We start from the raw sequence: 25,499 nt of genomic DNA on the forward strand, positions 1-25,499 counted from the left end.
TTAGTTCACAGTGCATTAACTGATGTTAACAAGATTTTAATAAAGTATTAGTAAATGTTGAAATTAACATTAAAGCTACAATATGCAAGAATTTTTGGCCTCTAGAGGGCGCTACATTCCAAACAACAACAACGGCGTAGCTTGATGACGATGTGAAGGAGCGTGGAATGATGGGAACTGTCGTTTTAAACTCCACCGTTGATGTAAATCAGTCAGACGGGAATTGAAAAATCATGTTCATGGATGAGGTTAAGTTTTATTTTATAATGACATGCTTTTGTGGCGAGGGGGGCGTGGTTCAGCGCGGTCTGTAATGGGAAAGAGAAGAGACGAGCAAGTAGGTCAAGTGCAAATGACGAACACCTGTGTCTTATTGCTGTGATCCGCGTGGAGAGACCGCTTTTAAGCCGCGCGCTGGAACGAGAGAGAGACTGAAGAGAAAATTGGACGCAGAGAAAGAAAACCGGTGGATCCGAGCCCTCATTTTTGAACTGTTTTGTGCCGTCGCGGTTGCCACGGTGAATGCGCGATTTTTGTTTGTTTTGCTTTATTTTAATAAAGTACGAGTCCCAGTCACGCCGACCCCTGTCTTCTTCCTTCCTGACTCTTGAACCTCATCACACTTTTATTTCATTAAAATGAATTAACCGCAAGAAAAGTAAGGTTTAATACTAAATTGGTTATCATAGATGTTACTGTATGTCGAATTCATTGTTGTGATAACGCTGCGCAGTTTTACGTGTTCTAAACAATTGTTGTAAAAGTATATTCGAACATACCCACATCATTTGCCAAAATACTGATTAATCTTTATGTATAACACATGCTATATTTATTTACATGGCCATAAACACCAGACGTGATAAACAATGTCAATAAACTAAACACAAATCTAAAGCAATAATACTTCCCTTACATAAACATAACTATTACCGAATGCTACATTAGGAAAATATAAAATTAAGCATACTTTGTCGACAGAACCAGCTGCAATCGGTAAAGAATAATTGTGTTCCATAACGACTGCAAGAAGCAAGCTAACGTCTGTTGCTTGATAGACGCCATAGATATAAACACATATATATCTATGGATAGACGCTACAACTACAACTTCCGCATTTGTCAAGGACTCCGCGCAGTACGAGCGGAAACCGAGGGTAACGCGGATATGACGCAATTGACTGGCGACTCCCAGCTCCCCCCTGCTCTAACGCCCCGTTTCCTTGGTTAAAATCGCAATTTTCTCACGATTTAAAAATAGTTGGAAACATTTGGGATATCGTAAGTAATCAACTTAACAAAATATATAACACTGGCCTTGAGATTATGGGATATTTTAATGCAAAATTCTTGCATATTGTACCTTTAACAAAGATGAATAAATGCTGTATAAGTGCAGTTCATTATTAGTTCATGCTAACTAATGTGGTCAACTAATGTTAACTAACGAAGCATACCGTAAGTTGCTTATTGTGTGATACAGATACTGCAGTATTGTTATCAACCAAATTAAGAGAATAATGTGCTAGACATATCTCCCAATCCAATAGTAATGCACACATGAAGTGATGACAATGATTTTTCATCCACTGCAACATTCACTGTTCCCAGCATTCACTGTCACTAAACAAAACAAAAGCAGGGCAGACAGACCATAAAGACTTAATTCCAAATAATTAACAACAATTAAGTGGAGTATTAGCAAAATAGTGAGAAATTAAAGTGACCTCTGTAATCAAGGAAAAGGAGTCTTGGAAGCATTTCGCTGCAACAGTGTGGCCTTAAGCGAGCTCTTGTCAATGGGTCGTTAAACATCTGCCGATGCACCCAAGCCTAATGAGCCATTACCAAAACATGTCCTCTTCACCAAAAATGCAATTACCACATTTCCCCATAAGCCCTTAATTATGCTAATGGGCTAAAATTAAACAAATCCACAACAAGATGATTGGGTCGGCGCATACCGATCCATTTGGAGAGTCAGCAGAAGAATTGGCGGCATGTAAACAGGTTGGGGGGAAGAGAGGAAATGCAACACACATTGTCCACATATACCAGATGCCACTCTCAATGAAAGGGATCAGATGTTAAAGACTGCAGACTTCTAAGAAATGCAAACTTTAGAATAGGGTGAAGTAGAAGGTGCTGCTGAAGGAGCTGTGGGTGGTTGCCATGCGGTTGCTATGCATTGCTAAGATGTTCTATGCGGTTGCTAGGGTATCTGGGTGGTTTCTTCCCGGCCCAAGCCAAAAGAGTCCCTAAGACCCTTTGATGTGCTGGTCTCTAGATATAACTCGGGTCATTCCACCAATCAAAGGCGTTGGGATTTTTTTCACCCCATTTTATCACTAACCAGATGGAAATCACAGTGATGGCACAGCTTTTCTTAAACCACATGACTTGCGGTATCATTATGTCTGTGTTGGACAGGTCTATTTGCCAAAGTTTAATCAGGGTATCTGCAGATTTTTAAATTCAAAGACGTTTTACAAATAAAATGAATACAGAAAAAAATAAACATTCTCAAAATAAATCGTGTATCGACAGTAAGATTATTTTACTTAATTAAACAGGCTGGGGCATAAATTCAAAATAGGGTAAACATTTTAAATAGGGTAACCAAGTTAAAAATACTCAAGACATGTTTTATTTAAAATATACAGAAATTGGTTTTGTGTACCGATATATAAATACATATATTTATATATAGGTCGACTGATATTGGATTTTGCGGATACGATAATGTGTTTAAAAAAAGGTAAAAAAAAATATTATTGTGCCGATACTAGTAAAGTCTATATACTGAATGTATTAAATAATGTTCTTAGTTTAGGGCCAGAGAGAAACCGCAAGAGTTTGTTAAGATGCCAGATACACTTTACTGTCTAATAAAAAACAATAAAAATAAAAAAAAACAATGGATAATTGTTACTCAAAAAAAAGTAATGCACAACTTTTTTTTTTTTTTTTTTATAATTTTCATGACCTTACATTTGATCAAAATGAATTTAAAACTTAAGGCTTTGATCTAATTGTTTAATGCCAAGGATTGTTCAAACTGCAATACCTTAAATTGATTGAAAATCAAGCTTTTAAATGTGGTGTCTATGTGGTGTTTTTAATATGCTTTAAGACAAACCATGTGTAAATTCAGTCGACACCATTGCTGAGTATTTTCTCCTTAAAACTGTGTTTCTGACGTCACAAACTACCTTGTAACCAATCAGATCAACGTGTGATCGTCAACCAGTGGATCTCTGAGCTGTGTGAGTGAGTGGAGGTGGGGCTCATTTGCATATTCATAGAACCACGTATACTAAATGAGGCAAGGGTGCCGAGTTACATTCAAGATATTTTAAGGCATGAAGATTTTTTTTGTAATTTTGGTGATCAAAAATGAGTTTTAAGGGATAAATTATTGACTACAGGGGGACTTTAAGTATGAGCAATAGTAATAGTGGCATTTGGATTAGCAAACATGAAAATATGAGCATATTAGCAGCCATATGTTGCACAGAGTATAACATTTACACTGAAAACAATTCACTCAGAAATTGCTAGTAAGTCTCAAAAATGAACGAAGAATCAGCAAGAAACACATTGAATTATATGTGAAATTTTGAAGTAGAAAGACTGAAATAGTATTTTCTTGTAAAACGTGCTCCAATAATCTTTATTTACAGCTTAAAAAAAAAACTATTTTACAGTGTACATGCAGATTGTAAACACACAGACGCTGAGCAGAGCAAGAGATGCCCTGAAGCTTAAACGCTGCCTTGTAAAGAAGCAGCGTCCCTCCCTCTGAAACAAAAGAGAGAGTGTGTGTGTGTGTGTGTGTGTGAGGTGCCTCCTGACACTGGGCCTCGTATGGAAACACCCTCCCAGTAACTGCATTACTAGCCTGGCCAGCTGCTCTGCTCGATCTGCCCCCAGCACTCAATTTGAGTCAGGAATTCTTCTCTTTTCCCCTCTCTGTGTTCCTCGCCGTCGTCTCTTCACCCCTCCTTTCTCTCACTACCTCTGAAAGTTGCATTTGCAAATTAGAGGAGTTACTTCCTGTCTGCCTGTGGCTGATAAAACAGCCCTTTCACCCCTCCTCACACACGTGCCAGAGCGGGAGCGCGGCAATTACGGGGCCTGATGTCCAAAATGAATCGAGCATGGCTCGCGGCACACACACTCCCTCCCACTGGCTCACAGAGGCACGGAGCGTGGCTGAGATGGGCTAATATGAGCTCTGACGGTGTGAGGCTTCGATGTCCGGGAGCCTGATGAATTTTTCTCTCTGCAGGCCTGCGCATGATCGGATTGAGCGCTCAGAACTAAGCAGGATCCCACCGGCTCATTTTGCCAGAGTTAACCTGCTAACGCATGTCGATCGCCGTCCCGCAGACACAGGGGGAATTCGATAGCAGGGGCCTGCTGGTATCCGGCAGGCCTTTGGCCCTTGCGGCGTGAGTTAATGTGCTGATCGGGGCCCCGGTCACAGCGCGCACAGGAGTCCAGAGTTACTAAACCTGCACATGCTCGGCTCCCTCGCTCACGACACGCTCTCGCAGCTCGCAGAGGTCTGACAGAGACCAGCGATCAGCAGCACGCGCCAGAAGTCACGCTTTACACGCATGTCACCCCTCATTAAATCAACATTTTAAACAGAATGAAATGTCAATACGAGTTTTTCTTTAGGGGTAAGCAAACATTTGTCATTAGTATATATATATATATATATATACTGTATATATATATACACACACACATATATAAAGGTGTCATATATATATTTGTGTCCTCTTTATACATATATATTAGCCTGGGTGCCAGCCCGAACCCCGCCCACTACATTTTTTGGTCGGGAAGTTCGGTCTGGACTCGAGCCGTTGAGGAGTAATTATGCTCGGCTCCCAGAAGGCCGAGCCAATCAAATTGCCAGGGCGGGCTTTAATCGATGATGGACAGATGATCTGCGGTTACGTAATCACCCACGTCATCAAGAGCGCTTGGGCTGAATTTTTCAACAAAGATGACTGCAGCTGGAGAATTGAGATGTTTAGATTCCGCTATCGCGTCTGTTATAAAATAAATCGACAGCGCATTCATTTTAAAAGACGAACAGAGAACCGCAATCAAGGCATTTGTCGATCGGAAAGATGTGTTTGCCGTCCTTCCTACGGGATTCGGCAAAAGTTTAATTTATCAGCTGGCTCCGATGGTCGCTAAGAAAATGGGACGCAATGAAAACCCAGTGGTCATTGTGGTTTCTCCTTTGGTCGCACTCATAGAGTGCTTTATTTATTACTTTACTCATTACTTTACTACTTCTTCCAGCGTGCGTGCAGTTGAGCTCTGTTGACAACTATGCATCGCTCAACATACGTCACTTACTGCGTTGCTCTGATTGGTTGTAGGTCTATCCAATTGAGTGCAGAGTTGTTGTTTTTTCCTGGTTCGGTTAAGACACGCCTCATAATCAAAGTCCTATGGAGCAGTATCAGACTCACAATCTGCCTAGAATATGAGTATGACGAAGTCAGGCTATATATATATATATATATATATATATATATATATATATATATATATATAACGGTGTCACAAACAAATACATAATTTTAAGGAGGAAAGAAAAGGTGTGCACATCCAAAACTCATCTAAAACTGAGCTGCAGGATATCTGCATTTTAACAAGACAGGAGTGAGATTTCACATGGAAATGAAGAGGAAGAGTGAAAAAGGGTGAAAACACAACTAAGTGACTAACCAATCACTCTACGTGTCAGAGGTTATCAGCCCTGACCGACACACTTACAATAATAAATACATACATACACATATATATATATATATATATATTTTTTTTTTTTTTTTGACTTTACAAATGTGTGTTTTAGTGAGCGGGCATATTCCCTCTTTGTTTTGTGTTGCTTTTAATTTAAAACAACGTCCAAAGCACACACACTTTTTCAATTGACTATGACGGATGCTTTCATTCTAAAGCTTCACCATGCATTTCTTTGTCCAGTTTGTAGACTTCCATGGCTTACTTGAGACTATTTTGGTGACTAGATATGATTGCTAGATTACAAATGCACTCAGTTTTCACTCGCTTTGATTGCTTCTCTCTCACTGCTCGACAGTGGTAGAACAAACGGCAATAGAAAAGCTTGATAGTGATAGCAACAGTAACAAAGGGGGCGCAGTTTAACGGCAAAACCAAAGATAATGCACTTTTTTTCTTCCTCATTTCCTCTCTGAATGTGACTGGAATGCCTGCACTCCTGACCAAGCTGTGATGCAATTTATGATACTGATAAATGACGAATTTCTACCAGTTAAAATCACATCTAAAACCGTTATATTTATTTTAAAAGTGTATGGGTCTTGTCAAGTAGGAAATGAGGCACTACCTTTTTGGTGATGGAGTCATCTGAGTCAGAAGGCATGCGAGTGGACACGTGGAAGATGACCTCCACGTTGGAGGTAGCGTAGTACGGCGCTGTGGTTCCTGTGCTGCCATTCCTCTGCAAACCACCCATAAACCCACAGTGAGACGCCAGATTCACCTGAAAGAGAGAGAAGCTTTCTGATGTAGTCACAGGACATGATCTCTGCTCACTACAGACGCATTAAGTGGATTTGATATGTTCTTTCACCTCCCACCCCAGCCCAGAGACGAAGTCCTCATACGCCTGACTGCCCTCTGTGTTGGACAGAATGGAGCATTTGTCCTCTTGGCCTTCTCCAATGTAGAACACAGCGATCTTGTGCGTCTCTCGACTGGAGACAGAAAAACACAAGACGAACAGACATCATGCAAAAAGTTGTGACATCATGACATTTGAGGTGTCACCATATTTGATGTGTTCAGTGTATTTAATCACAGGCGATCCAGAGAAATGGGAAGCACCTGAGCAACATTTCAAGTGTTGTAGCAAAGGGTTAGCCTGGGTTTCCCCATACTGCCTTGCTCGCAGCGCGATTCTATTCACGCTGCTATGGCAGTCTGGACACCATGGGACAATTTTTCCCCTGAAAAAGGGAACCAATCACAGAACGGGGAGGGAGCAGCAAGATGATGACGACACCGAAGCAGTTTGTTTATATCAGACTCGACGTTACCTTCTACCCTCATGTTTATCTTGCACAAACGGTAATATTCGCTAAACGCCATCGTGTACAAATAAATCTTTGACCCATCGTCTTTTTCCTCGTCGAATTTCTCTCACTCTACATACGTCATCTGGTATAATTGAAGCGATTGGCTATGAGCTACATACAGGCGCATTTGATAGACATTCATAGCGCCCAATAAACGGCTCTGGGCATTCGTAAACCACGCCTCAAATACGAGAAAATGCGCACGTAGTTCCCAGACCAAGTCTCAATGAGACTTGGTCTGACGTTAGCCAGGCTAGCAAAGGGTGTGAATACTTACGCAATACGATTTCTTTTCTTTTTAATACATTTAAATCAAACTTATCACAAATCTGGTTTTACTTTGTCATTATGGGGTATGAAGTATAGATTAGTGTTATTTATGTTGTTTGTTTATTCACATATAAACATTCATCAACTCACACATCAGTTAAACGAAACTCAAGCATGTTCGCTTGATGTGCGAGAACCAATGAGGTTCATTCTCGTGTTACGCAGCTCGTCTGAGGTTCTGCAAGAACCAATGAGGTTCATTCTCGTGTTACGCAGCTCGTTTGAGGTTCTGCAAGAACCAATGAGGTTCATTCTCGTGTTACGCAGCTCGTTTGAGGTTCTGCAAGAACCAATGAGGTTCATTCTCGTGTTACGCAGCTCGTTTGAGCTTCTGCAAGAGATTTGTTCTCGCGTGTCAAGCTGGTTCGGTTGAGCTTCTGTTTATGTTCGCTGATCAATGATTATATGTGAATAAAATACTAAATTAAATCTGTTCATCATATAAAGCGAGAGTTTCTTAAAAAAATTGGACTAAACTGCTCAATTCAAATAGTATTATAATATGAACTTTTTGAAGCATTAAAAGTGGTAGTTAATAATGCTCTCCCTAAAGAACAGTGGCTTAAAAATTGTAGTCAAGTAATAGGATATTACAAAAACCTTTACATGGAACAACCTTTGTCATGCTCATTAAATTCAAAAACCTTTAAACAAAAACCTTTTGTAAAAAAAAATAAAAAATTATGTTGTAACTTCACAGCTAATAAATACAATACTGGTATGCGCTGTGTATGTGTGAGCAGTGTGTGTCTCTTCGAGCAGTGTTGCTAATGAAGCCTCGTGCCCTTGCAGTGTGATGTTTGGCATGCTCAGTCAGCGGTTGCCATGAGTGGGCCGGCTATGCCTGCAGAGGGGAACGCTGGCCCGATCCTGGGGGTATTCTTTAATAAGCCTCTGTAATTAGCCACTCTGAGTGCCTATTGATCGCTGTTGGCTGAGAAGTGTGGATCTGTGATCAGCCAGACGTGGGCAGGATTAGGCTGTGAGGAGCGGAGTATCTGAGAGTGTTCTTAAGACATGTCTCCTTAATAGTGCTTTTAAAGGATTTAGCCACTCTCTGTAGACTGGCATTAGGCTGCATGATAGAGCTCTCCAAATGCATGCTGTTGTTCGCTGCTGATTTTTAGCGTTAAGTGCAGATGAGTCAGAAAGAAGATATAATTCAGTTTTCATGTCACTATTTTACTTGGTGTATAATTATGTATGAAACTTTAACTCTTTCCCCGCCATTGACGGAATTTTCCAGCTTTCCAGTGTTTTCACTGTTACATGGTAGGGGGCGCTATTACGCATCTTCTGAAAGAGTACTGAATCTCCTGATCAAAACACAGGGGAAAAAGAAGCAGAAACAAGCAATTCCATTTGTAAGCAATGCATATGTAAAATAACACGATCATTAACATTAAACGTCACATAACATTAAACTTCCTAATGTTACCAAATGAAATGTCGACTCAGGACGAGCTATAGGACTGTGAAATTCTGGCAGTGGCTGGCTTTACTTTTTTTTTTTTTTACTCTGGCGGGGAAAGAGTTAAGGCATGAAAGTCAGATGTTGTCCTAGAAGAAGCAGAAACAGAAACCCTTACCACTGCCTCGAGTCCAAATTCTTCAGTTCTCTCAAGAGCTTGGAGTTCTTCTTTAGAAGATGAAAGCTCTTTCTATATAGAGAAAATAAAATGGAACATCATAAAACTTTTCAAAAGATAAATGGTGAGACAAAAAGAAAATCAAATTTTATTTTTAATGTTGAAATGTTTCCTCCTATACCACTGCAACCAATGCACAGGCCAACTAGAAGTCCTGCATGCATTTAAAATATTTAGACGCCATGTAATCATATTCACACATTATTTTGTGGCATGCTCATATAGTTTGAGATGCAAAAAGGTCATAAAAAAAGATACTCAAAAATGAAAATTCTTTGGTCATTTACTCATAATTCTACATCCATATTAAGAAGTATAGAGGAATATCTAAGCAGCTCTTTTCCATTCAAAAAGAACAAAATGGCACCATAAAAGTAGATTTTTAACCGTAGTTCGAATAGTATATTAAGTATATGATCAATCATAAATTAACACATTTTAATGTGAATAATGTAAAAAAATAAATAAAAATAAAAACCTCTGGAAAGGAAAGATAGACCATTGTGTTGCAATTGTCTGACTTGTGTCTGTTCTGTCTGTGTTTCTGTTACTTACTACTGTTCAAATGTTTGTGGTCAGTAAGATCTTTTTGAATGCACATTAGATTCTGGTCGATCCACCGATTAATATTTACAACACAGTGTGTATGCGTAAAACATGCATCTAAAAAATAAATTTAAAAAAGCAGACGGGCCAATTGAAAATGCACATTCAATCTCTGCCAGTGTGAAGCGCTTATGGAATGGCAGAAATAAAGCGGTACTCCGGAACCTCTGTATAGAAAGCTGCACTCTTAAAGACTACTTTAGACATTATACGGATGTAAGAGAAACAAGTGAAGGGAACTGTTCTAAAGGCAGTCAGTTCCCTTCAGACATACATTCGTACAAAAACAGCCATTGACACATAAAACTCATCTGAATTGCACAAATCACGTGAATGACCTATTTCAATGCCAGAATTGTGAAAGGCAACTAGTTCGCAGGTATGAATAAACACAGATTGTGCCGCACAAGTCCTGAAAAGTGAAGCCAAAGCATTTTGATCGCCCCTCTTCCCCGGTGGCTGGCTGCAGTATAGGTCATAAACCCCGCCCTCTCCTTGCAATCGAATGGGACGCAAGCCAAACTACAAAAATCCAATCATACTTCAAATAACTTTTTTCCAAACATGGTTTCAGTCATTTTAGGTAGTTCTTTTGTTTAAGTGTAGTCAGTTATTTGATGCTATAAAAACTATATGTAACGTATAGTATACTACAACGTATATGTAACATATATGCAATATGTAACGTTATGATTGACAGCTCGTCCCCTTGGAATTATAAGGTTCTATCTGACATTTTTGTCAAAATTTAGTTATTCACATATTCTTATTCTGTGACCACTTCTTTACATTATGTGATGTTGTTTTTTAAGTTGTGTACATTTTGGAACTTTTTATTTAGAAAATAAAAAGGTTCTTTCTACACAGTCGAATGGAATGCAAAAACTTTAAAGCTCAATATCTCAAAACTGCTCAGAACGCAGATAGAACCTTATAATTCCAAGGGGACGAGCTGTGCTTGCGATTGTGGGCAGGAATTTGATCCCGGGGCTCCACCTCAGGATCACTACATCATAGACGAATGACGTAATCGGCAACTACCATTTCTGGGTTATACTGGTGGAAGGAAATGGAGATGCGGCCTCCAACTCTTTTTAACAGTCTATGATAAACACCATAAAATAAACATTGTCATAATTAATTAACAATAGATCATAAGCAATCATTTGGCATAAATGTTCGGAATTCAATGATTGTGAACTACTCTGAAACTGTGAACCTGTAGAACGTGCAATAGCACCCCATTTTTACTTTGAAAAGTGCAGCTCTCACATTTATTTCATTTAATCATCGTCTTTTAAGGTTTTAATAAACACATTAAGGCCTGGTTTCACAGACAGGGCTTAGAAAATGTGCCTTAGAAAAAAAAAAAAACATTACTGCTCTTGAGACAAAAAAACAAAAAAAAAAATCGCACTGACATTTTTTTTTAGATATGCCAGTGCAAAGTTGCGTTCAGATAAAACAGCTAAAACATGACTTGTAGTCTAGGTCTAGGCTTAAGCCTTGTCAGTGAAACCGGTGGTAAGTCACATAGTGATTCCTGTTTTTCTGTACCCAAATTTAAGAGCTCTTGAAATTAAAATTAAGAGAATTCTTATGCCATTTAACATTTTTAAGACTTTTTATGCCCTTGAATTTGATAAAAGTAAATTTAAGACTTTAAGGACCAACAGGAACCCTGTCTGACCCCTAAGCGAAGAACGAAAAAGAACTTCACTTGAGTATATTAGGCCTTAAGAATCGATGTGGGAAAGAGTAGCATTACAAGTGGGTGAATAAATGACTGAATTTCCATCTCGAGATGGACGATTTATTTAAAAATGTTTACTGTGAAAGTTAATTACTTTTCAAGCAACTTTCATGAAATATTGTACCTGCGATCCCATGAGTTCATGCCGAGGTCGTTGAGGAGAAGTCTGCAGAGGTAAAAGGGTGATTTGGGCTCCTGGTGTGTGGGCTCTCTCTGTGTCTCTGCTCGGATGCTGGGGTCTTCGCTCTGTCTCCGCATCAGCTCCTCATCCTCTTGCTTCGTCTGTCTGTGGATGGCATCCATGATGAGCTCTTCCATCTCAGGGTTCATGCCCATGGGTGGAGCCGGTGGTTGTGTGAGCCTCAGCTGGGGCTGCGGGAGGCACTCTGGGCTGCTGTGGCCGAGATCTTCCAGTAGCTGGTCCAACACATCCACGCCATCCTCCATTTCCGACTCAGAGGAGCATTTACTGGAGCGGACGGAGCTCTGCTTTTCAGAGAGACCGGTGTCATGAGACAGCTGATCTCTACTGCCACTGGAGCTCAAGCCAGATCCGTCCAAAGTGCAGAAGAGAACGCCGCCGTCCCACGAGTACTTTCCCGAGATGTCCCTGACAATGACGCGGACCTCAGAGGAATGATCCCTTGGGTTGGCACTTACAGTGCTGGAATTATCAGAGGGGATCTGAAGGTACGAGACTAGTGTGCTGTCATTGAAGACGAAGAGCTGTAGATTGGGGCTTTTGAAGACTTCAGAGGAGAGTTCGGAAGACTCTATGTAGGGGTTGTCGTGGTTCTCACTGACCAGGCTGTTTAAAAGAGCAGGGCCGCCGCTGAGAGGATGGTGTCCCAAATGATTGACCAGGTGTGACATTACCATCCGGGCAGTCAGAGGAATCAGCTCCATGCTTCTCCTTTTCTTTTCTGGGATGTCAAACAACTTTAGTTTAGTAAATTAGAAAAAAATATGACTTACAGGTATACACTAAGGGTAAGTTCACCCAACAATGTAAATGGTGTCATCAATTTATTTTATTTATTTCAAAAGGGACACTGAACATAAATACATTTTCAATAAATGTTTATGTACCAGAGTTAGTCAAAAGGCTAATTCTCATCAGCACCCATTTTTGCCAGAAAAGAAAAAAGGGGTACAATAAAATAGCCACATATAATACACTAAGATAATAAAGTATAATATTAATATAGTCTCTTTATGGATGTAAAATACAACATCAGTGTTGAACGGCACTGTTGATCATCAAAAAGCCAATTCCTTAAATTATATTTAAATGAATAATAGGATGTATATGTATAATTACCCTCATGTCATTACAAACACATCAGACTTTTGATACTCTTCGAAACCTCAATGAAGATGATTTAATGAAACCTGAGAGATATCTGTCTTTCGATTAAAGGCATGTAACAAAAACTTTGATGCTTCAAAAAGTCCATAAAGGTATTGTAAACATAACATTCAGGTCAAAATTAAAGTCTTCTGAAGAGACACGACCAGTTTATATGAAGAACCGATTTAATTTAAGCTTTTATTCACATTTAAACACTGATCAACGCACACATATATATAAAGCACATCAAATTTGCTATAAAATGAAGCTCAACCCTAATTGCTCGATATTCGAAACCAAACTTCATTGGTTCTTGTGCTTCTGTTGATCATATTTGATGCATCCATTATGAGTTCATCATATAAAGTGAATGTGTTTTCTGAAGACTTGGATTAAAATGCTTGATTCATACAGATTACGTATATGATGTCTTTTGGAAAAGTCAATGTTTTTGGTGGACAGAAATCTCTCAGGTCTCATTAAAAGTATCTTCATTTGAGATTCCAAGAAAAATTAAAGTCTTAAGGGTTTGTAACAACATGAGGGTAGGTAAATAATATTTAAAAAAAAATTGGGTGAACTAATGCTTTGAATGAAAAAATAAAAAGGTAATCCCCATCACTGTTATTTAGAAATCTGCCCATCACCCTCTTATATTACATGGCTCTCTGGGATATGTGCTTCTGATAGGTCAGTTGCAGTATTCTGTTGGTAAACTGACTATCCAGGCCAACTAGGTGGCCATTATTTGGCCATTTTGAGGTCTGCTGTAATTTGGCCTTTTTTTAATTTATTCATTGGACAGACTTTTTCGTAGCACAGCCCTGATAATGTACAGTCATCGCCACAAATTATCACAAATCTCTTTGTAATACCTGATTCTGATTTGATGTATCGACTGTATGGCTAACTTTTTTAGGGTCCTGGCCATCATGTCAGAATTTATTTTGCAATAATGATTGGCTGACTGTTTTTTTCCCTTGCTTATCTTTCTCAAAAGCTAGCTGGTATACTGGCTTTTAGCTGTCATGACCAATGGAGGCAGTTTTCCCACGTTCGCACCATCTATACGGGTGTCCACATAGACACCTTTAAAATATCTATTCATTCTCCTAAAACAGACTCAAAGGGCTGCACTAATGAGCATCACACCTTTTCGTGATGAGTGAATAGGGCTCTGCAAGCACTATGAATTAAAGTCCTCTGAATGCTGAACACCTCTCAAAGTGAGAAATCTAGTGTTGTCATTAGTGGATATTAAGATTAGGATGAGAGAGAGAGGAGGGGGAAAAAACGAAGTGCTCACATTGTGACAGTGCTATCAATACCATCATCCCCATATCAAAGTGGAAAAAGCTCTTTGCAAAGACGAGCAAGTTGCATTAGGGATGCACAGAGCTTTGAAGTGAACTAATCAATATGAGCTAGGTACTGGGATATTGCTTATGAGTTGCTCTTTGGCTGAGGTTGTTTGTTTTTTCGTACGCAGAGATATAAAAGGCATGTCAATGGATGGAGATGTTAGTGTTTCAGAAGCCAGCAGTCTTTTTCTTCCTCTACTCTGTTGATATAAATGTACTGTCACAAAAGGCATCCCTGTTGGAAGAGGAAAGATCCCCCCCCCCCCCCCACCCCCACCCCCACAGCCCAACCAAAAACAGATGACATTTGATGACATGCCAAGGTAGAGAACACACAAGAAATATTGCCTAATGGATAAAGCAAGGTCGGAGAAAAAAAAAAAAAAAAAAAAGATTTCTTTAATAATTGGCATAAATGGGCTTGCTTTGAGTGGATGAGGGAACTAATGCACACCTCTTTAAAATTCTATTTCGTTTTACATTGTGCTACATTTGCTCTAATATGATTCACGAGAGCTCAGTATAAACTCAAAGGACAAATTAAAAACATCCCTTTTTGTACTTTCTTTGCTTTTTCAAGGGAGATGCAGCGGTTTCACAATTTATGCAGGAAAAGTTGACATCATAAATTTTGTAAATTCGCCTTTACATTACAGACATTACAAATTGATTTGTGTTTATTTGTAGCAATTTTTTTTAAATATGATGTAAAAAAAAAAGGTTAATCTCACAAAAATATTTTTTGGCGACCATTAGTAATAAATGAAGTATAACAAATACTACTATGGCGTATAGATACATAATATTTGACAAATGCACTTAATTAGGAAAAGGCACAAAAAAATAAATAATACTGATACTTCTTATTTCTTTTGATTTTGGGGTGAGCAATGACCCAGCAGAGTTTTCATGGGATTTCCCTAAGCACGTTGTCGATAACGTGTTGTAGATAACAAAACACAATAGCAATACGATTAATTGGAAGCACAACAGGAAATCCTTACCTTCAGCCACAGTGAGGAGATTTCCAAAGTCTCCCATGACATTGTGTATGGGGGGTGGTTCAAAGCTCTTGACATTGCCTAGAGTAAGGAAGGGTTCGTAGTCTGTCGACAGATCAGCAAGGCTGAGGAGGTAGTGACTTTGTTGAGTGTGTAGGTTAGACCCTGATACACAAGTGTGCAGCACCTAAGACAGAAGAACAGTGAATTAAGTATACCAGTGATACGCTACAAAAAGTAAACAAAATTTAACTAAACTAAACTAAACTTTATTTTGACTAAACAAAATAAAGTAAATAAGAAAAGTTTTGCGGGCCTAATACAGAACCCTGGGGAACACCTTCAGAAAAAAAGTGAGTTTACAAGGATTATTTATTAAATAATGAGCAGCTTTCTCGCTTGTTCTGTTGTTACAAAAGCACAATGCAATGCATAAGGTACTACTGAAATTGTTTAGATAAATCTAAACAAATCTAAGCATTTTTAAAATATAATGAGGTGTATCAAATAGAGAACTCTGTTATGATCAACAACTCAGCCTTGGAGATGATCTTCTTGGCACACCACTGAGATGCATTAAAAAGAAATCTTTAATAGATTGAAACATTGTTGTTACACCCAGACGGTGTGGTTGAGTGCTGCAGGGCCACCATATGGAGATGGGACGATATTTACAATGCTAAGCCAGGAAACCCAATGAGAGCGGCTTTATGGGCTAATAATCTATTTCTCTTGTGATATGGGAGTGTATCGATGTGCAGAAACAGATGGTCATGGCTCTATTGGCTGGAGAAGATAAGACACGGTCCAGCACAGTTTATCTTAGTGCCTGAACAGGTTTGCTCTGTTTGATTTAATTAAGGCTTTATCCCTTGGCTCATTCTCAAACACCACACACTGACGCAGCGAACAATGACAATGTAAGCTACTTAAACATGATCTGATATAAATTCATGTCGTAAAAATACCTAAAAATAAAACCACAGAACTTTGATTTGCCACATAATCACCACCATAGAGCTATTAGTGCCATCTGGTTCAACTGGAAACTGCTGATATATCAGAGATACAGGTCATCCAAAGGTGTGATGGATGATCTCTAAATGTATATCAGTTAAAGTGAAAATCAAGAGTAAATCAGTAAGAACTATTGAATGAGAAAAACCCTAAATTGAATTGAGCTTGATGACGGCACCACTGTTTTCTGTAGAGGTGATTTATTCCGGTTGATTCCTGACCTGTTTATTACTATAAAGTTTCTTTAAAACAATCTGTATTGTAAACTCTATAAATAAAGGTGACTTGAGTTGACTAAGGTACTGTACAACCCACTGCACTTATATCCCTCACATACTGATTGCTGCGAGCTGCGATACCTCGGCCATAAACTGATTGCTTTTCCTGTTAGATAAAGCAGAAAATCAAACTGACGAAGTATAAAGCCGTCACCTAGTGATAAGAGGAGAGAGGATGAAGATAAATTGAGGAAAATTTAGCACCTAAAGTATTAAATGGCATTCGCTGGTTCTGAGGATTCAGTGTGATTTTCATCAGTTTATACATTTTCTAAGTGGCACTTCTCAAACTGTGCTGCATAAATGAACCAAGACTCCATAACCTTCATCAATTTATCATCAATTATTATTTGAGTAGTACTATAAGCATGAGATGCTAATCATTATGTCTCGCTCTTAATTGAGACAAGGCACTCAAAAACAAGAGTATTGATGTGTTGTCCTGGCGAGGGTTGTGTACATGTGCTCGTGTTAGATGCTATTCAGCTCTGACAAATGGGAGATTAAAGTAATCCCACCGAGCATATAATAACTAGCAGAAAATGATTAACAGTCAAACGAGTGCAGAGGAAAACAAAGGACATTTATTCTTCCCCTTTCCCCTTTGCAGCAGGTGCATTTTCTCTCATATGATGATGAACTGAATTCTTGAGTTTGGCATTCATTGGTGAGCTTATCAATCCAACAATGGGGCATTTAAATAATTTGGCCATTTTTTTCTGGGAGCATGACATCTGCACAAAGGTCCATGTCTGTCTGCATCTGCACAACAGCCCGGGACTAATATCTCATTTATTCTGTGCCCCTCAATGCCCTCTCATTAGCGTCTGATGACTAAATATGAGCTGTGAGGGGACGAATGCATTTATAATAGAACATAACGCGCGCACACACACTGGAAGATTTCTGCTTTAATTTCAAGTAACAAACTAGAGTAACAGTCACTCTACGGCTGTACGATTCATCGAAATAAAACCGAAATTGCAATATGGCTTAGTGCGATTATCAAATCGCAAAGGCTGTGATTTAATTAAATAATATATGTGCTGTGTGTTTCAGCACAAGCATGGCACTGTGTTTTTACACATGAGCAGCTCATGATCTGTCAGTGTGATGTTCACAGTAAGTGCTGCTCCACCCGAACTCCATCTCTGCATCTGCTCTGGGTTCGGGTCACCATAACGTGCATTTGTGAACACAACGTGTGCCAACCATCTTCCCATACATGTAATGAGAAACGTTCATCAACAAAAGACAAGCGTTAGGCGCTCATGCGGTTTTGTGTCAAAGGTAATGTTTGAAAATGAAGAAATTTAGGGTGTGTTCACACTTGTAGTTTGGTTATTTTAGTCCGGACCAAAACATTTATTTATACATTTAGTCCTGGTTTTCTTGGCGTTCACACTGAACCTAAGAACCTAAAGGTTCTTGAAAAAAAGGTTTTTATGATGTTTATTTATTAGGGGTGTAACAATACCCTCATGTCAAGATTCAATACATCTCACGATACTGAACTCACGATACAATATTATTACAATACTCAAAGACATATGATAAATGGTTAACAAAAAAATGTACTGTTGATTAAAATGCTAAATTTGGTATTACATTGTGGGTGTAAATGAATAGGCTTGGACTTGGTGCTGGAAACCCAATGCACAGGACAATAGAGACACCAAAATACAAATATCCATGATTCTGAAGCTGAAAATACAGAATTATTTTAGACGAATATTTTAGACGACTCTGTCACTGACTAGATATACAGTATTTAAAATAACGTAGGCCACTTTTTACTGGTAACATAAGACATTTTGCATCATCAGGTCCCACAAATATTCCCCCATTGCATTATTATACATTATATTCAACTTTATATATAGTAGGTTGTTTATAAGGCCTTTCTGATGCTTGTTCCAAACAGTAATGGGCAACATTGCTCCTATGATGAGAACGCTTTCTGTCTTTTGTAGGGTCACATATTGTGACATCAGGGTCCTGCTTTTGGTCCGTTTAGATGTCTTTGGTCAGTGTTGCTGAGTTCCTTTGGAAGTGGACAAAGGCCCAACAGGGTTCAGATTGGCAGCGTTCACACTTATTCAAATGAATCAGAGCAATCACACCATGGTTTGTTTTAATTCAACCAAACCTGCCAAATGTGAAGACACCGTGAAGGGCCGTTCACACAAAGAATGTTAACTATAAAGTCAACTATAACGATAAATATATTTGAGTCCACACCAACGAACTGGTCTGTTTATTCTAAGCTCACGCGCTACAGTTTCAAAGTGTGTACAACATCATTGAACATGCTATGTTTTGAGTGAAGCTAGTGTAATCGATAACAGTGAATTTAGCTGACGTAGTGGATTCAACAACACCTAGTCTTTTTCACTGCAACTTCAAAGGAAGCAATGTTGTCGAAACGAGCGTTGGATACCTGAGGTAATACTTCTCACCGTTTAATCAGAGGGTATGAACGATTGGTTTCCATATCCATTTTCTTTATAAGGGGCTTGACTTGTCAAACAATGGTGGATTTTTCTGGACCTCGGCGATTAACTTCTCCACAATGTCGTCTGCCATTTTAAATGCGCAAGCCATTATCATTAGCAAACCTCGATTTTTTTTTAAATCGTGATTTTTATCAACAAAAAATAAATAAATCATAATACGATTTTTTCCCTAAATTGTGCAGCCCTACTTCCTTAATAAAAGTCCCCGAGGCCTGTACCCACCCTGTAAATGTAGTCGAGTAGAGGGGCTTTCTGTGAGGTGGGGTCATCCAGCACAGGCATAGTGATGGGCTCCAGGAGGATGGAGAGGGGTACGGCCATGCACCAGTCCAGCAGGCACAGCAGTAGAGACACCATTAACTAGAGCACACGAGAACGCATTCATTTAGCACACTCATGACACCACTACAAAATAATCAATAAACCTGCCAAAGACAAGCTGTTAGGAAGGATGGAACAACAAGCACAGAGACAGAATAACCGGGAGCTGCTCATTCTGAATTCCCATGTCCAACACTGCTTACACACACAGAGATCTGAATAAAGACGCTCAGTTCTGCTTTGATTACCTTTTTATCTGCCTCGACTGTTGAGTGTTCAGCACTGGGCAGAAGAAATGCTATGGTTGCTACAAAAATCTACAACAGAGGAAAAGCAGAGATTAATCAGGCGTCACATGCACAAGACCACAACAGATGCATCATGCTGATGAAGATGCTTCATACCTCTATAATTCTTTTGGGAAGGGACGGCTCCAGTCTCTGTAAGTGCTGCCAGTGAGAAATCAGTAGCTGAAAGATGTCACAGGCCACATTTGCCACCACCTTATTTCCAAACTAAAAGACAAAATCACGCTCACGTTACGGTCTAGATGAGAATGAAAAAAAATTATAATAGAAATTACTGTTTTTCACGAAATGAACATGATCAGGAAGAAATATATTGATTAATTATTACTTATATGCAGAATTTGATATAAAGCTAAGTAGATGAGGCTTTACCGCTTGTGCTTTATAAACCTTCTATTTAATCAAAGAATCCCAGAAAAAAAGAAAGAAAACTTAATACATGGTAAATACATATGAAGCAGCACAAATTAAGAATAATATTTCATAATAATAATATTTCTTGAGCAACTAGACTGGAGTAAATTCAGCTGAAAATTCAGATTTGCCTACAAAAGAATAAATAACATTTTAAAATATATTAAAATAGAAAACAGTAGCAACAATATTCCACAATATTACTGCTATAACTGTAGTTTTGATCAAATAAATATAGCCTTGATGAGCATAAGAGACATCTTTCAAGAAAGAAAGAAAGAAAGAAAGAAAGAAAGCAATACATTTTCCACTTTGAAAATGATCAGAGAAAAGAACTGGAATTATCTTTATTTGAAACATTTCATTTGACTGATTCTTTCAAGTTATGGCTCACTAAAACCACCTGTTCTCAGATCATAACTTGTAGTTCATATACGTGGTTGATTACATATATATATATGCAACTTAAGAAACTCTTTTTACAAGATTTTACAGCCTAACACAATTAGGTATTAATAATATTATATGTGATAAATCATACGGTAAAAGATGACGCTGAAAATGAATATATGGCATAATACATCATCATGATTAAAACACATGCCATTATTTGTGTCATTTGTATTTCTCTGTTTGTTTTTGCTATTTAGCACCATATTATTCTAGAGAAACACATCTCTGGGAGGATTCCAGGTTAATGGATTCTGTCTGCTGCTCTACCCACAATTCTCTCTTGCTCTGGGCTTCAGTCATGTGGAATCTGAGGTGAGAGAGTGAGTGTTTGCTCAGAGTAATAGAAGAGAAGAAGCCGCACATAAACTCCCAACAGCTCGGCACATGCTTTTAGAGATGGAAACCCTGTTCCTTTCCCAAAGCTTTCTTCTGGCCTGACCTGCTGCGTGTCAACATGAACTGGACGTAATTACAGCTGCATGAGGAAGGGAACGTGAGGACTCAATTTGGAAGGTATCGTTTTAAACGTGGTTTCAAATTACAATAACTACTATGCATCAATTTAATAATGCAGTATTTGATAACATTTGGATTTTTATATAATCCATAGATTTATGATAACTTTGCGTTGTTATACTGAAGTCATTTTCTACAAAAAATACCCTTTGCCTTTTTACAAATTAAATTAAATTACATTATATTATCATTTTTGTTTTCTTCCTTGTTTCTGTCTCTTGTCACAACAGCTTTTCTACAAGGAAGAAGAACATGAAGTTTTCAATATATAAAAACCATGCAATGAATACAAAATCCTTATCGCCTAAATAAATTATACGCAAATAATTACTGAAGCATGAAAGTGTGTCAGACAGTTAGATGATCTTGGGGTCTGGTAGGTGGAAATTTCCATTCAAACTATTTAACCTGATTTCGCTTCTCTGTTTGCGATCAGATCGGGACAATTTAAGTCCAATGATCCAGTAAGTGAATTCAATCAGTCAAAAACAGCACTAATGTAAAGAAAAGCAGGCTGATTACATCAGAGATGGCAGTTATTGCGTTTTCAGTGAATTATCCATTCCAGTGTGTTTAGCTTCAAAACACGAGCTCTGTCATATTCTGTGATGTTTCTGAAGATCGTGAGTCCTCAGGCATCCACCGCTGTACGGGCAGATGATATGCAAACTACGTTTCTTGGCTGTATAAAGCAAACAAGTGTCTTGCTTGAGGATGAGGATTGCATGACGAATGTGGTGTCGTACAGTAGGCACACGCGAGTCTATTATATTGATGCATAAACAAACGGTGTATGTGTGCTCTCTGCACATTTATATATTATGTATTTGTGCACAGACACATTTCATTACAGTTGTTGCCACACACATTCATGATAATGTTTTCATTTGTCATGTGTATGTTGCTGTGTTTAGTAATTCTACACATAATATACACTATGAATTCTGAAATTATTATTTTTGTATGTCATAGTGTCACAAAAGGGTGCGATTAAAAATGGTAATCTATTGACAGCACTAACAGATATAGTATATATATACACTCACAGGCCACTTTATTAGGTACACCTTGCTAGTACTGGTTTGGACCCCCTTTGCCTTCAAAACTGCCTTGTTTCTTTATGGCATAGATTCAACAAGGTGCTGGAAACATTCCTTAGAGATTTTGGTCCAAAATCATTGACATGATAATATAACGCAGTTGCTGCAAATTTGTCGGCTGCACATCCATGACGTGAATCTCTTGTTCCAGCACATCCCGAAGCTGCTCTATTGGATTGAGATCTGGTGACTGTCAAGGCCGTTTGAGTTTAGTGAACTCATTGTCATGTTCAAGAAACCAGTTTGAGGTGATATGAGCTTTGTTATCCTGCTGGAAGTAGCCATTAGAAGATGGGTACACTGTGTTCATAAAGGGATGGACATGGTCATTCTGACCCTACCATCTGAATGTCGCAGCAGAAATCGAGACTCATCAGACCAGGCAACGTTTTTCCAATCTTCTATTGTGCAATTTTGGTGAGTCTGTGTGAACTGTAGCCTCAGTTTTCAGTTCTCAGCTGACAGGAGTGTCACCGGTGTGTCGTCTTCTGCTGTAGCTCTTCTGCTTCAAGGCTTGACGTGTTGTGTGTTCAGAGACGCTCTTCTGCAGACCTCGGTTGTAACGAGTGGTTATTTGAGTTACTGTTGCCTTTCTATCAGCTCTGACCAGTCTGGCCATTCTCCTCTCCTCTGGCATCAACAACATTTTCACCCACAGACCTGACGCTCACTGGATATTTTCTGTTTTAGGATCATTCTCTGTAAACCCTAGAGATGGTTGTGCATGAAAATCCCAGTAGATCAGCAGTTTCTTAACTATATTTAGACCAGCCCATCTGGCACCAACAGCCATGCCACGTTCAAAATCACTTAAATCCCCTTTCTTCCCCATTCTGATGCTCATCATGTCTAAGGGTATGTTTACACGACAACGATGTGCTAATTTATTTGTACAGATGACAATGTTATCAAAACGATCCCTATTCACACGGATCCGCAAAACCAACTAATAACGCTATATTATGCATGCCAGAGAAGTAGTTGGCGATGTCACTTTGTAAAGAAAGACAAAACGGCTGCACACATAGGCATTCTTTTACTACAGTGCACTCGAGCCAAACCCACATGCCCATATACACAAATTACATAATCTATCATTTTTTTGTCCGATTTTCATTCTAAGGATGCTAATCTTGACAACACTGTTTTATTACTTTGTCTTCTGGGTAAATTTCATCTTCACAAAGCCAGAAACATTCACTGTAATCCCAATTTTAGAATAATCTCCTCTTGAAATAAAGTCCCTTTTCACTTCCTTTGAACACAAAGGGTTCAAAAACATGTATTATCCTTGAGTCTGTTCTAAGGAACCTTACATTTTTTCATGATGACATAATGATTTGTGTAATTCTTATAACCACTTGTGATGACCCTTATTTCTTACTGTTAATATCTGTATCCTTTCATTTGCAAAAAAGAAAGAAAGAAAAAAAGCCTAGACTAAACATGTAATAGCCTACACATGATGTGCATGACATCAACGTTTTCACAGATTTGTGTTTTTGGTAGTTTACACGGATACGATAAGTGTGTTGTTTTCAAAAACTTGCACTTTGAAACCCATTTTCAAAAGTTTGCATTTTCAGGCCACCAGAACGCTGTTGTTGTGTAAATGAACGGCCAAAATGCTTTTAGTTGAAAACGGTGTTGTGTAAACGGCCCCTTAATGCATTGAATTGCTGCCATGTGATTGGCTGATGAGATATTTGCATTAACGAGCAGTTGAACAGGTGTACCTAATAAAGTGGCCACAAGTTGAGATATTAGAACTGATAAGAAAAAATAAAATAAAAACTTTATATTTTGACTGGACAAAACAAGGCTTCTTTTCAGAAAACACACTTGTTTGTTTTTAAAAACACACTTTTCAGTGTGTTTTTAGAGAAGTGAGATATAGTAAATTATTAGCTTTACTTTTGTGGATGAATACAAACTTCATACAGTAGTAATACAACTAATACGGATTAGGAGGACAAACTAAAACAACTTCAGAGTGAAGAACACATCAAACATAATCACCTTCAGCGTGACACCCAGGACGTTGATCGCATCTTTCACCTGATGGTGTGTTTCTGTGTGTCTCAGCTCCTCACACACCCATAGCCCCAGACTGCAGATCGCGACACACCTAAAAGACATGGTTAAAACACACTCAGATTACTGCCAGACCAACAGAGCAGCCATTCATATCATTCACAAGGTAAAATAGATCAGCATGGTTGTCATGGAAGCTTGTTTCCGTTAAAGAATAAAACATAAAAGATAATTGCGACTTTTTATCTCACAATTGCACAATTTTAATCTTGCAACTTTATTTCTCAGAATTTTGAGATACAAAGTCAGAATTGTGAGATATAAAGTCGCAATTGCGACTTATAAATTCAGAATTGTGTGATATTAAGTTGCAATTGTATGTTATAAACTCGCAATTATGAGAAATAAACTTGCAATTCTGACTTATTTTCTTGCAATTGCAAGTTTATATCTCACAATTCTGACTTTATAACACACAATTGCAACTTAATATCAGACAATTCTGAATTTATAACTCGTAATTGCGACTTTATATCATGCATTTCCAAGATGTAAACTCGCAATTGTGAGAAAAAAAGTCACAATTACCTTTTTTCATTTTTTATTCTGTGGCGGACACAAGCTTCCATATGCATTGGATTTGAATAGGATCAAAATTAAATGAAAAAAAAAATTAGTACAACATCACTGAACACATAAGGCTCAGTTTCCTGGATTGGATCATTATAATAATAGAGATTGGTAAGAAAGTATGTTGTTGTACCTGGCTCCTTCACATGTCTCATTACGTGCAGTCTTCAGAAGAATGTTTACAAGGTAGTCCTACAGACAGAAAGCATGACAAAGACAGTTAATGATAATACATTCGGCAGCATAATACATCTAATAGAAGGTCCAAGATTCAGTTTTGTGGTCACGGTTTTGGTAATGGCGTAGACAATGTTGGTAGGAATGGGTTTATATATTTGTATGCCTGATGTTTTGAGTTTACCCAAAAATGAAACGTCTGTCATAATTTACTAATCCTGTTTCCCCCCCCCCCCCAATTTTATGACAGTCAATTTTTATTTGTAAAGTGCTTTTCACACATACACAATGTTTTAAAGCAAGAAATTCATACTGTTCATGTTTGTTACACCTTAATGCCTTAGTCCACATTTAGCAGTATAGGGCTGGATGATATGATTTTGGTGAAAATATAAATCAAACCAGTTAAGCTTTGCTATATAGTATATTGTTTTATGTATGCGGGTAGAAGTTGGGTGATCATACAATGGCTACAAAAAGTCTTTTGTACCCTTCTCCTGATTGGCACATCTTCACAAGATCCTTTCGAA

The 25,499-nt window shown here is 38.4% G+C and overlaps 1 protein-coding gene across 2 annotated transcripts in view; it reads right to left on the reverse strand.

Moving 5' to 3' along the window:
• The window catches only part of ralgapa2 (Ral GTPase activating protein catalytic subunit alpha 2), a 204,543-nt gene that overhangs the window by 44,076 nt on the left and 134,968 nt on the right, over positions 1–25,499 (reverse strand). For both annotated transcript variants that reach the window (XM_084393878.1, XM_084393879.1), the window contains exons 27-36: positions 24,926–24,984; positions 24,148–24,256; positions 19,742–19,852; positions 19,586–19,654; positions 19,239–19,376; positions 15,209–15,392; positions 11,617–12,415; positions 9,074–9,145; positions 6,650–6,773; positions 6,404–6,559 (exon numbers count right to left, since the gene is read on the reverse strand). In XM_084393878.1, the coding sequence (XP_084250004.1) occupies positions 6,404–6,559; positions 6,650–6,773; positions 9,074–9,145; positions 11,617–12,415; positions 15,209–15,392; positions 19,239–19,376; positions 19,586–19,654; positions 19,742–19,852; positions 24,148–24,256; positions 24,926–24,984 (1,821 nt within the window). The remainder of the gene's footprint in view (positions 1–6,403; positions 6,560–6,649; positions 6,774–9,073; positions 9,146–11,616; positions 12,416–15,208; positions 15,393–19,238; positions 19,377–19,585; positions 19,655–19,741; positions 19,853–24,147; positions 24,257–24,925; positions 24,985–25,499) is intronic.

This window comes from Rutilus rutilus (genome assembly GCF_951802725.1).
Source record: "Rutilus rutilus genome assembly, chromosome: 21".
Classification (NCBI taxonomy): Eukaryota; Metazoa; Chordata; class Actinopteri; order Cypriniformes; family Leuciscidae; genus Rutilus; species Rutilus rutilus.